We start from the raw sequence: 13,744 nt of genomic DNA on the forward strand, positions 1-13,744 counted from the left end.
CTTTTTTGAATTTTGGTGTTTCAATCAAGCTTTTTTCATGTGAATCTTCAAAATGCGCATAGAAATGAAGTGATGGAAACACGGCGATAGTTACGTAAAAATGTGATTTTCAGCGATGTTTAAATCCAGCCTGTTTTCCCGTAGCTATATTTATGAATTCCACCATCCGCTGTAAAGCGGCCACCGTCATCTTTCTGACGTAGTAGCGATTGACAGCCAGGCGGAGAAACGGTGGACTTTCACCCATGAGAGCGGGGTTTATGTCCCGTGGGGAAACAAAAGTAAAACATTTTTTAACTTAAATTACGATCTTTTGGTAAGATACGTGAATCACGGTTTTTGAATGTGACTTACGTTTTTTACATTACTTGTGACAGTCATATGACCCTTGTAACTACTTAATTTCCGGCCTTTACGTACATACATTTACTGTTTAAACTGTCTTTTAGAACGGCTTAACAGAAGTATTTTGCCCTAAACCCACGGTCAGACGATTTACAACATAAATCCACAGAAAAGTCGTTTTTTACAACCGCGGACCCTACGTGTGTGCAATTTTTAGAAAGCGCCCTTGTGTCGCGCCGTTCACATGTGCCGCGAAACGTGAGCCACGATACGTGCCTACGTGCCATAATTTGTGGTACTGACACACGACCTCTCCTGCCATTTATGTTGGAGAACTTGTTGTTTAAATCACATGGTTTACTTATATTTTTTCACGGGACACAAAGCCCGTTCTTCTGGGTGAAAGTCCTGGGTTTGTCGACCCTCCCTCCCTAACTACAGCTTTGTGCTTTACACTCAGCCCCTGCGTCATTCATAATTACTACAGCCACTAGAGGGCGGGGGGGCCGGTCTCAAACGTAAATAAGGGTCGTATCCAGCTGCTTGTAGAAACGACCTATGGGGGCGTTTTTAACGGGAGAACAGTTTGTTAAAAACATGAAACCGTGAGCCACACTGTTGTTCCTTCATCACCGTGAACACACACACTGTTCTGCTCCCTGTGGATTTATCCGTTGCTGAAAATAGTCCCCAACAAAGTCACTATTTTCTTTTTTAACAATCCTCTGATACAGCACAGGGTAAACACCGGCAGCATTTTGGGTTAAACTGACTACAAACAGACTCTTACTTTCTACATAATCCATTTCTTGAACCCACAATCATGTTTTCAAAGCCACTAAACACTATAATACCCATGAGCCTCGGCTGCTGTTGCTATGGTGAAGAAAGCCAGTCAGAGACGTGAATTAGAGCTGCAGCTTCATTGAAGAACACGGGAACAAACACATGATGCCAAACCTGCCGGATCCAAAAGTAAATCTGCTGAAGGTTTAATATGATACCTACAAACTCTACAAAGCTCTGGGATCGGCTGAAATGTACTGTGGGAGTCGTAGTTCATGTCACTTCATGGCTAGAAGTGTGAACAAATTAAAAAATGTCATGTCAATGTTATAATGACATAAATAAAAAAAAATTAAAAAGAAAGAAAAAAGTTGAATTTCTCTGATAAATTATTTTTTAAAAATTGAATAAAATTATTTTTTAATTTACAACACCAAGTGCCCACAAGTGTCATGAATTTTGGAAAAATTTGTTATACTATTTCTGTGTTTCCAACCTCTCCCGTCCTCTCCTCTCTGCTCTGTGTAAACAGATTTTCAGTGAATATTTGTCACATGATCGTCTGTCCCAGCAGAGTCAATCATGGCTCCAGAGTCGCTGAGGAGCAGAATTTAATGTTTTTAACAGGATCTAGTTGGTGCAAACGCTTAATTTTTGGACATGTTTTAAATGACACATGTAGAATAAAGTGATTCTGACAGAAATATCACAATGTCATGCTTCATTTTGGTTACTTAGAACAGAACGTTTGTAACCGATGATCCATTCAAGCGGAAAGTTCAAATTCTGACAATAATGCCTGTTTTTACAGTTTCTTTCTGGTGTATTTTTGGTGATCTTTAAAGAAAACATCAAACCTGGCAGGTTGGTGGGGCTCAGTAAAAGCCGTGATGCTTGTTTTAGGGCTCAGTTACGCTACGAAAGTAGACACGTCCATTGCAAACATCACCGTCACTGCACACATCTCTTCATGTTGGATGTTAATCAATATGTCCACTAGAGGGCGTCTCGGCTCAAAAGCTTCGGACGATAACAAACATGGCGACGGTGGAGGAGCCCGTAAAATGCATCACGACATGTGGACGGAGAATCGTACCGTCATTATAATCTCAAAAAGTTACGCCACTTAAAAATCCTCATGTCCTCTGGTCTTTTCTCGCTTGAAATACACTGCTGCAACACTGCCCCCTAGATTTGTCCTGTCAGCTTTCAGAAACAAAAAAAAACAGAAGAAATGAATGAATGAAACCTGTATCGAAGCATAAATGAGCCCTTAAAGCTGAAATCTTACTCTTGTTACATGTTATCATCCTTGTTGTGCAGCTACGTTATCAGGAAAGCCAAGAAAGCAGGTGTGTGTGTGTGTGTGTGTGTGTGTGTGTCCTCACCTGTCCAGGCTGAGTGAGGATCGGGGGATTCCCGCATAAAACAGGGGCCTCAGGTCTTTAATCAGAGCATCTCCTGCTGCTGCCCTCTGGTTCCACCTCTGGGCCAACCGAGAGATCTTACTGTCCGACCTGACACAGACACACAAAGACAGAAGAGAGGGATGGGTGAGAACCTGAGGACGAGAAATCCACACAGAAGCGAAAAGAAAGAGCTCGTCCTCAGAACAACGAGAGGAAACGGGTCTGAAAGAAGCAGAGGAGGCGTTTAGAATGTTCTCACACTCTCCGTTTACTTTCCTCCCTGAGTTCAGAGTCCAAACATCCAACAGAAAAATTCCTTTTCTCACTTATTAATACATTAAGGACGTCCTCACTCTTTCGTGTCAAACTGTCCCCAGAGACACATCACAGCATCGCCACACTTCGCTGCAGTCAGTGCTGCTGCGAACGCATGAATTTCATCATTTTATCATCTTCACGCTCTCCGGAGAGAAGAAAAGCTGGAGTCTGACTTCACGCTGGATTGCAGCAGAATTCAACAAAGAAAACAGTCCCAGTGAAGCTCAAACTGCATCCCAGTGCTCCTGAGCTGGCGGAAGATCCTGCACCAGAACGCAAACCAGACGGGAGCAACTTTAGCGCCTCAGCTTAGATCCAACAGGTGTCTTCTCCAAAGATGCTCAAAACCTGCTCTATATTTTATTTAAAAATTCTGCAACTATTTCCAAAATTTTAACCCACAGAATTTAAATTGTGGCATCAGTAATACTCACACATAAGACAGTGAGTATTAGCAGCATCTGACTCTCCTCCGCTGGGTTGGATCTCTCCGTCTGATGCGTCTGTCGTGTCAAACTGTCCCCAGAGACACTTCACACCATCGTCTCTGTAACGAACACTTCACTGGAGTCAATGTGCTGCTGTTAATGAATGGATTTCAATCTTGTCTTTGTCTTCCGCGCGCTGATCTCTCTTTTCCTCCGGGGAGAAGAAAAGCTGCAGTCTGACTTCACGCTGGACTGCAGCAAAAATTCAACAAAGAAAACAGTCCCAGTGGGGCTCAAACTGGATCCCAGTGTGGCTGAACCGGTGGACAATCCTGCACCAGAACGCCACCGGAGGAACTATTCGGCTTTTGAGAAGAACCAGACTGGAGGAGACACCTGTTGGATCCGAACTGAGGCGCAAAAGTTGCTTCAAAGCTGCAAAAAAAACTGCAATTCTGCAACTATTTCCAAACATTCTAACCCGTCAAATTAAATTTTCGGGGCAGCATAATACTCACTATTAAGAGAGGAGGTAAGTGAGGATCCTGTGGCTGCTCAGCAGCAGATCTACCCAGCGTCTGAGTCTCCAGCGCTGGGTTAGATCTCTCTGTCTGATGCCTCCTGGATCCTCTCCTCCACAGAGGGGGGAGCAGCGACTCCAGCAGCCCCAGCTGTGATGCTCTATCCTGGGTGTGTGTTTGTGTGAGAGAGTGTCCCTGCTGTGGAGCTCCAGCTCTGCCTGACTGTACTGAACACCTGTTCACCGGCGCATCGCGACGCATCGGCACGCACACACCGGAGTGGACACACACACACATACACACACACACACACAGAGCGAGAGAGTGAATGAGTGGTTAAGAGAGAGAGTGAGGAGGGAGGGGAATAATGAGAGGGATGTTTGAGAAGAGGAGGCGGATAGTAAGGCTTGATGTGTGTGTGTGCATATGTTGGTGTGATATGAAAGGCACACACACACACACACACACAATGTAAAGCTGTTGGAGGAGGGGTAGCAGAGCAGCAGCTTCAGGCTGAGAACAAAAAGGGAGCGCAGGGAGGTGATGACAGTGAGATTAAATTCACTGACGGGAAACTGCAGCAAATAAATACACACACAAATAAAGGCAATACAATGTAATAAAATTCAGGATATTACAGTGATTCCTGCTGAATTATTCTTCCTGCAGACTGACAGGTTGTTGAAGTGTTTGAGTCACAGCTTCCCATTAAACAGCTGAAATAGAGATTTATGTTGCGCTGAATTAATGAATGAGTTTCCTGCAGCTCAGTGGGGCGCCTTCAAATGGTTTTTTAGTCCAAAAATCAAAGACATTTAGATTTAAAAGATGTTCTGCTCGGGTTCTGTCTGAAACGTCTGCGTTTTCTACATTTTGCTGCAATTCTTTTAAAAAGGTTGTATTTTACTTGATTCTATACATTCTATGTATTACATTATTTATTTTTTTAAACTAATATTCAGTTTGTTTTTTTATATTACATTTTTTGATGGATATTATTCAGTGGGTTTTATTTTCCATCTATGTTATGCATTTAATGTATTCTATTTTTGTATTCAATTTTTCATTAATATTATTCAGTGCGTTTTATTTTTTCATCTATATGTTGTGCATTCATGTATTTTATTCATCATTATTATAATTATTCAGTGAGATTTATTTTAAATGTTTTCTCATATTCATAAAATATCATAACATCATTTTATAATAATTATGAAACTCAAGTCTTGAATGAGTCTAATGTTCATTCTATAGAAATGATGTCATGTTTCCTGATTATAAAACACTTTGAGCCGCATTTCTTATAAGATGCTATACAGATCAAGTTTGTTATTAGGGCCTCGGGGCAATCGCACCGAGCACTGGTCCCATACAGCAATAGCTGTAGGGACCAGTGCTCGGGGCGAAAAACTGCCCAAAATTTTGCATTGAAATGAATGGGACGGCCGACAAAAAATGAGTGAAAAAGAACAATAATTGGAGATTTTTAATTGTCTACTTCTCCGGCATAATTTCACCTAGAGACTCCACTTAAACGTTAAACGGTAGACACAAGTCTTGTGAATCGGTGTATTAATCCACGTTTCGATAGGTCATATAGTTTTTTTATCAATCCCTGTTCAATGACCATGATCATTTTTGGAGAAATTCTGAGATTATAATGGGTGTGTATTGCATGGAATGTTCGTCTCACAGTGTGTGACATCATCAGCCAGAGTGTAGAGGGAGAGAAAAAATTGTCAAAAAATACATTTGAAAACTGCGCTCCAGGCCGCAAATTCCACTCTACAGAAATAATTTATACATAGAAATGTAGGAAAATTTGTCTTCTCACTCACAATCCTCTGGTAAAGCTGTCAGAGTTATAGTTTGGGCGTACGATGTACAGATGCGCCACCAACGCCACCAACAGCCTCATTGGGTCCCATATTAAAAACGCAGGAAGATTTCGGAAAAAAGGAAGATGGAACAGTTTTTTTAGATCGTTCTAACAAAGCTATTTTTTAATTTTTCTTAAAAAAAAATCATATGTAGACGTTCAGGAAGAACTCGGGATGCTCAAAGTGCTTTCTGTCCGAGGCCAGAAATTCCACCTGTCAATGTTCCGGGACATTAGCAGGTGTCAGTTAATTCTGTTGATTGCTTTTTTTTTATTTATCTTTGATGTGATTACTGTCACAGATACACACACACATGCGCGTAAGCACGCACACTCCTCACACATGCATACACATGCTTCAAATGCGCGCACGCACACGCACACGCACACACACACACATTTACAGGTTAAAGGGCATAGCTTGAAATCTCTGAAGAATCTCATTATAGTGTACACACACTGGCAGTAGCCCCCGTGGCCCTTTCAAAATTTCCCCAGAGGAAATTTTCTAGTTAATATTATTATTATTATTATTATTATTATTATTAATAATAATAATAATAATAATAATAATAATAATAATAACAACAACAACAATAATAATGCAAATGATATCATTAATATTCAGATGGTTTTATTTTGATCTATATTATACATTATATATATAAATAATAATATATAAAACATATATATCAATTTTATTCAGTTCATTTCATTTTCCATCTATGACATGCATTCTATATATTTTATTTTTATATTTCCTTTTTTTATTAATATTATTCAGTTGGTTTAATTTTCCATCTATACATTTATGTATTCTATTTTTAGGTTTATTTTTTTATTAATATTAGTAGGTTTTATTTTCCATTAATGATACATACATTGTATTTTTTATGTTTATTTTATTAATATTATATTATTATAGATATTTAGATTCACTCGGTTTTATTTTTCTATCTGCATTAGTATTTTTCTAACTTTAAGTCATGAAGAGGGCAAACTGCTGCTTGTGGAAGTGTTTTTACTGAACACACAATAACTAATAAGACCCAGTTCAGAACTCTGAACCAGAAGTTAGAAGAATGGCTGGACGAAGAAGAAGCGAGGGTCAAACAGGTGGAGAATGAGAGAAAAGAGCTGGAGGACAAATTCAGAGATGACCTGGTGGAGAAACAACAGATCTGGGAAGTCGAACAGTTGGAGGACGAGAACAAAGACCTGTCTGAAAAAGCGCTGGGCAGAAAAGAATTGCTTGAGAGCAGAGTCAAACAGGTGGAGAACATGAGAAAAGAGCTGGAGGACAAATTCAGAGACGACCTTGCGAAGAGAAAAGTGAGCTGGGAAGTCATTTTCAAACTGTCCAAGAGGAAGGAGCGCTGGAAGAACAGGTTTTACAAATTAAGAATCAAGAATCAAGACCTGGAGAGTAAACTGCAACAGGCGGAGGACGAGAAGAACGACCTGGCAGAGCTCTGATTCAAGAGGAAGGAGGAGAGGAGGAAGAAGAGGTTGAGGAGGAGCAGGAGGAAGAATAGGAGGAGGAGAAAGAAGAGGTTGAGGAGGAGCAGGAGGAGGAGGAGGAGGAGAAAGAAGAGGTTGAGGAGGAGCAGGAGGAGGAGGAGGAGGAGGAAGAGAAAGAAGAGGTTGGGGAGGAGCAGGAGGAGGAGGAAGAGAAAGAGGTTGAGGAGGAGCAGGAGAAGGAAGAAGAGGTTGAGGAGGAGGAAGAAGAAGATGAGGAGGAGCAGGAGGAGGAAGAAGAGGTTGAGGAGGAGCATGAGGAGTAACAAGAGGAGGAGAAAGAAGAGGTTGAGTAGGAGCAGGAGGAGGAGGAGGAGGAGGAAGAGAAAGAAGAGGTTGGGGAGGAGCAGGAGGAGGAGGAAGAAGAAGTTGAGGAGGAGCAGGAGGGGGAAGAAGAGGTTGAGGAGGAGCAGGAGGAAGAAGAAGATGAGGAGGAGCAGGAGGAGGAAGAAGAGGTTGAGGTGGAGCAGGAGGAAGAAGAGGAGGAGAAGAAAGAAGAGGTTGAGGAGGAGCAGGAGGAGGAGAAAGAAGAGGTTGAGGAGGAGCAGGAGGAGGAGGAGGAGGAAGAAGAGGTTGAGGAGGAGCAGGAGGAAGAAGAAGATGAAGAGGAGTAGGAGGAGGAAGAAGAGGTTGAGGTGGAGCAGGAGGAAGAAGAGGAGGAGAAGAAAGAAGAGGTTGAGGAGGAGCAGGAGGAGGAGAAAGAAGAGGTTGAGGAGGAGCAGGAGGAGGAGGAGGAGGAGGAAGAGAAAGAAGAGGTTGGGGAGGAGCAGGAGGAGGAGGAAGAGAAAGAGGTTGAGGAGGAGCAGGAGAAGGAAGAAGAGGTTGAGGAGGAGGAAGAAGAAGATGAGGAGGAGCAGGAGGAGGAAGAAGAGGTTGAGGAGGAGCATGAGGAGTAACAAGAGGAGGAGAAAGAAGAGGTTGAGTAGGAGCAGGAGGAGGAGGAGGAAGAGAAAGAAGAGGTTGGGGAGGAGCAGGAGGAGGAGGAAGAAGAAGTTGAGGAGGAGCAGGAGGGGGAAGAAGAGGTTGAGGAGGAGCAGGAGGAAGAAGAAGATGAGGAGGAGCAGGAGGAGGAAGAAGAGGTTGAGGTGGAGCAGGAGGAAGAAGAGGAGGAGAAGAAAGAAGAGGTTGAGGAGGAGCAGGAGGAGGAGAAAGAAGAGGTTGAGGAGGAGCAGGAGGAGGAGGAGGAGGAAGAAGAGGTTGAGGAGGAGCAGGAGGAAGAAGAAGATGAAGAGGAGTAGGAGGAGGAAGAAGAGGTTGAGGTGGAGCAGGAGGAAGAAGAGGAGGAGAAGAAAGAAGAGGTTGAGGAGGAGCAGGAGGAGGAGAAAGAAGAGGTTGAGGAGGAGCAGGAGGAGGAGGAGGAGGAAGAAGAGGTTGAGGAGGAGCAGGGGGAGGAAGAAGAGGTTGAGGAGGAGCAGGAGGAGGAGGAGAAAGAAGAGGTTGAGGAGGAGCAGGAGGAGGAGGAGAAAGAAGAGGTTGAGGAGTAGCAGGAGGAAGAATAGGTTGAGGAGGAGTAGGAGGAGGAATAAGAGGTTGAGGAGGAGGAGGAGGAACAGGAGGAGGAAGAAGAGGTTGAGGAGGAGCATGAGGAGGAGGAAGAAGAGGTTGAGGAGGAGCAGGAGGAAGAAGAAGATGAGGAGGAATAGGAGGAGGAAGAAGATGAGGAGGAGCAGGAGGAGGAAGAAGAAGTTGAGGAGGAGCAGGAGAAGGAAGAAGAGATTGAGGAGGAGCAGAAGGAGGAACATTTGAAAAACTCCTCCCTCGAACGCTCCTCCTCCAATCCTACCTTAGCAACCATTACTAAGAGAAGAATGTCCGTCAAGCTTTGAGCTCTGAGCAACAAGGTGAAGCGGTGTGCATACAGGATTTGTAAATCTGACACCAGGTACCATAGTAGTTCAGCAGGAGGAGTCGTTTTATTTTCCATTTTCAAAACCAAAAACACAAGAAGAGCATTGCATTGTGGATAAAACAATGTGGGAAACCCTTCTCCCAACTTAACCACTCCAAGTTAAGCTGCTAGCTAGCAAACATGAGCTAACTAACGATTGTCTAGCTATATAAGATGAGATAACCCAACTGGGTTTTAACAGTTACGGTTCCTGTCAATTCGTATTATTACCATTACTGGTGCACAACTAGTCCAACAAACTATGTTAATAATACAGCTTACATAATACAGGGCTGTACAGTGCTAAATATAGCATATAACATAGTATTTTGATTTTTAGTTTTGGTTATTTGTCATGTATCAGGAGTGTAAAGGCCTTAAAGGCTCAGATATAATTGCTTTTAAGTATGCAAACGCATGACCTCAGCTGTACATATCCTGCGTCCGTGCACGGCAGAAAATGATGGAAAAACACAGTGGGGATGTTTTGTCCACCGATCAGCAAACGGCTGAGCATTTCTGTTCATTACTCAGTAGGTTGTCTTCATGTACACATGGTTCAAAGCAAGTCAATTTGAGCTTTCACTCTGTTCTTTTTTCCCTAACCTTGAGGAAGTGGTTTTGCTGTGATCGTGACGGAACAAATACTTCAATCACGTGTCAACTCTGAGCTCGTCATGTGTGCATTTTGAATGTTATGCTAGGACAGGAGGGAAACATTTTCACAGGAAATTAACTCCTTTATAAGAATATGTTGAACTATTGGAAAACACTGAATATTAAACACAGAAAATTACAAAACTGAATTTATATTCATCATAATTACAGTAAATATGAGTGGCATTCATTCAGCCCTATGTGCTAGTTTCTGCTGTTTCCTTTTTATTGACATTTAACCAAATGCGTCAGTGTCATTCCCACAGTAAACAGGCTCTAATCCTGTCTTAAGTTTTTTAAGATTATTTCAGACTGTGTAGATTTTGAGTTGCTCTGCAAACTGTACCAGTTTCTTATATTTTTTGTGAATAATTTTCTGGATTATTCACTGGAGCAAAGTGATGTTGGAGAGCAGCAGTGCAGCAGCTTGTTAGCTCTCTATCAGAGGGTCAGATGTAATGACAGTTATTACCTGAAAGCTGTCAGTCTAATTAACAGCTCCACAGCCATTTGACCCCTAGCCTTTACAGGACAAAAAATAAATAAACATCAGTACTGTGGTAGTATCAGTATATAAGTGATCATTTAAATAAAAAAAATATATATATATAAATTAAAAATAAATAAATAAATAAACATCAGTACTATGTGTTCATAATCAGTATATTACTAATCATTTACATACATTAAAATATAAATAAATACAAGTATAATAAATAAACATCAGTACTATATGTTTATGTATATTACTGACCTTTTGATTTAATTAATATTTAATTAATTAATTATTATAAATTATTAATAAATTAATAAATATCAGTACTGTATGTTCAGTACAAGTATATTACTTACTGTTAAAAATAAATAAATAAATAAATAAATAAATAAACAGTAAAATAGACTCAGCTTTAGTCAATTACTGACCATTTAAATAAATAAACATAATTTCAGTAGATTTAAGAATAAATAGTCAAATAAACAACAGGACTTTTTTTTGGGGGGGGGGACTATTTCCAGCTGCAGATTAATCCACATTTATAGTGATTATCAATGCCAACATGACGGTGTATAAATAAACTGCAGTATATGTGTTTATAATGAAGAATCGCACTGATGTGTTTTAAAACAACCACAGAAGAAGAGATATGTATCATCTGTTAGCAAATAATACTGTTGTTTTGGAGGGTTTCAGTGCTGAGGCGGCGCTGCATCAGGAGCTGCCGCTCCACTGAGCCTGCAGCCGCCTCCTGAGGGAGATAAAAGCACGCCAACAAACAATAACACTGTTTTGACATCACAAACAACTCCAAACAATTCATGTGCCAACATCCCGCCAGTCTCCGCCGAGCCGAGCCACAGCCAGCGGCGGCCGCTGCTCATTGGCTCAGAGCTGTTTCCATGGTTCCCATTGAAGACCAACAGGTGAAGGCGAGAGGCGGGGGTTGGGACAGAAAGGAGGAATAGCGTGAAAGGCGGCATTCACTTCAATATGCAGGCATTTAAATTTACTTGTTTCACTATATTCTGCTGATTTTCTGCTCGGCAACAAATAATGGAGCTCGGTTCCAGTGAAAACACGGCGAGAGGCTGCGGTCAGACATGAATGTCATTATGGAAATATTTTGGCAATTTTACACTTTGTCATGTCTGAATAAATCTGATTTACATAAAACTGGTGGGATGGATCAAAAAAGATTTCTGAAACAGATCAGCAAAAGGTCAATTCCACACAGGAGGAGAAATTAAACTACAGTAATATTTATTATTATTTATTACATCTGAGAATACAGATATGATATTTAGGACAGATTGTGTTATTTAATATTCATTTTAACCCTTTGAACCCCAACAAACATTTTTCTGGTCCCATTTTCCTTGTTTTTCACTGCAAAATGTAAAATCTATATAAAATGTATACGTTCTGCAGCACACTAGAATCTGTGTGTAGCATAAAACATATCAAAAATTAATTTCTTTTATTATAACATTTTAAAAGAAAATGTTTACATGCTTAGATGCTAAAAATGCTTAGGGAAATAAATGGGGGGGGGGGGGGGGGGTAAAATGCAAAGGGAAAATGTTGAATAATTGAACACAATGAATAAAAAATGAATGAAATAATTACATTTAAAAATGTATTAAAAATAAACTTGTTTTTGGTCACATTTTAAATCAGACTTTTTGATCAAACATCAATATTTTTAATCTCAGATTTGTTTGCTTTTCAGGACAGAAGCATTCATCACACACAATTCATCCCAGGAACGTGAGAAATTGGAAAATCAAAAATAAATATCTGTTTTTATCGTTTCTGACTGATAAATGGTGTAATTTGTTAAATTAAAAAACCTGTCTTCACTACTTTAATTATTTGATGCTCTATTCTGTTTGTAAATAAAAGTTTTTGGTACTTGAGTAAGCAGACTTCACTACTTTTCACCCTTCTAACAACATGCAAGACTGACAAAATCTTTGCTTAAAAATAAAATAAAATAAAATTATTGTACAGTTTCCAAATTAAACCAGCCAATCAGAATTGTGTCCCTCCTGCAGGACTGGAGGAGAAACAGAAGGAAGAAAGCAGTCCTGTGGACAGGATGTTAAAACAGTCAGAAACTTAACTCATCCCCACTGTGCCCCAAATGTAAAATAGAAACTGGCAGTCTCACACATTGTTTGTGGCACTGTGGAAAAATACAGCAGTTTTGGCAGGTCATTGGGCAGGAAATTATTTTAAATAATATAGGAAATTAATTAAGATTCTGTCCACTAATAGAAATAACGACCCCTTGTATCTACTACTCGGCATATCTGATTTGTCCATCACCGACAAATTTAAAAGAAAACTTCATCAAACACTTGCTTTCTGTGCTAGAAAGTGTATTCTTTTGAATTGGATAATGGATAAAGCTCCTTCTAAGGCTCAATGGCAAAGGGTGATACTTGAATATGTTGCTTTGGACTATCTGACATGTAGACTGCACAGCGGGGATGATGTTTTTCGTAAAACATGGGAACCCTTTTTGTCATATATTGGTTTGAATATCTCTACCATTCTTGCAAGAGGGTTGGTATCGTAGCTGAGAATGCTCTGCCTTGTAAGTGACACCCTACTGTTTAATTGATATGGTTTTGTTTCTGGTTACCTTTCTGTGATCATGTGAATGTATCATGCATGGCAGTGCACACTTGGTTTGTTTTACTTGCTTACCCTATTTGTGTAGGATGACTCCTGAATCTCTCGCCTAAATCTGAATTTAAATATGTATGTGAGCCAAATGTATGTTTTTTTTTGTTTTGTTTTTGTCATGTATGTGTTCCTGTTTTGTCTTTTGAAAATGTAATAAACGCATATTTAAAAAAAAAAAAACAGTCAGAAACTGTTTTTAGTTCCTATTAACCTGAAGAAGAGTGAAGAAGGAGTGATGACTAACTGCTGACTGGAGGACTCAGGACATGTCGTGACGGGACAAACAGTTTATTTTAGCAACATTGAGAAAATAATAATGTTTGAATATGTTGCAGTTGAATTTGCAGCTTTTCACTTTAAAGCTTTATGGAGCATTATAGTTTCAGCTCAGTGTTTATGTGTACAACAACTTCACTTAACCTGCTGTTTATTTGTTTTTTTTAGATGTGTTTTTTATGTTTTCAGCTCCATGCCGACTGTTGTTTTGTCTTGTTAAAGTGCCATTATGGCACTTTGTGACTTCTGTGCTTGACGTGTGTTTTGTATAGTATTATTATAGTATGAATGGGAAAAATGGTTTAAAAAGCCACTCTCTCCTGCTCTCTGATCACAAACAAGCCACTGAAAAACAATTCCCACAATAAAAGAAATGTCATTTGAGACTGATTCTCCAATTTATCTCTCATTCAAACACAGACAGAAACACAAGTTATCCAGTGTATTAATCATAATCTATTTCTGTTTTTGTGTGGCAGAAGCAGTGAAGCTTGTCTGTGGCTATGTTTTTTGCTCTTTAAACATTCTC

The 13,744-nt window shown here is 40.2% G+C and overlaps 1 protein-coding gene across 2 annotated transcripts in view; it reads right to left on the reverse strand.

Annotated features, from left to right (window-relative positions):
• ankfn1 (ankyrin repeat and fibronectin type III domain containing 1) overlaps window positions 1-13,744 on the reverse strand; it is a 148,441-nt gene that overhangs the window by 63,189 nt on the left and 71,508 nt on the right. For both annotated transcript variants that reach the window (XM_059324571.1, XM_059324570.1), the window contains exon 7: window positions 2,520-2,648. In XM_059324571.1, the coding sequence (XP_059180554.1) occupies window positions 2,520-2,648 (129 nt within the window). The remainder of the gene's footprint in view (window positions 1-2,519; window positions 2,649-13,744) is intronic.

Source organism: Centropristis striata, chromosome 21, assembly GCF_030273125.1.
Source record: "Centropristis striata isolate RG_2023a ecotype Rhode Island chromosome 21, C.striata_1.0, whole genome shotgun sequence".
NCBI lineage: Eukaryota > Metazoa > Chordata > Actinopteri > Perciformes > Serranidae > Centropristis > Centropristis striata.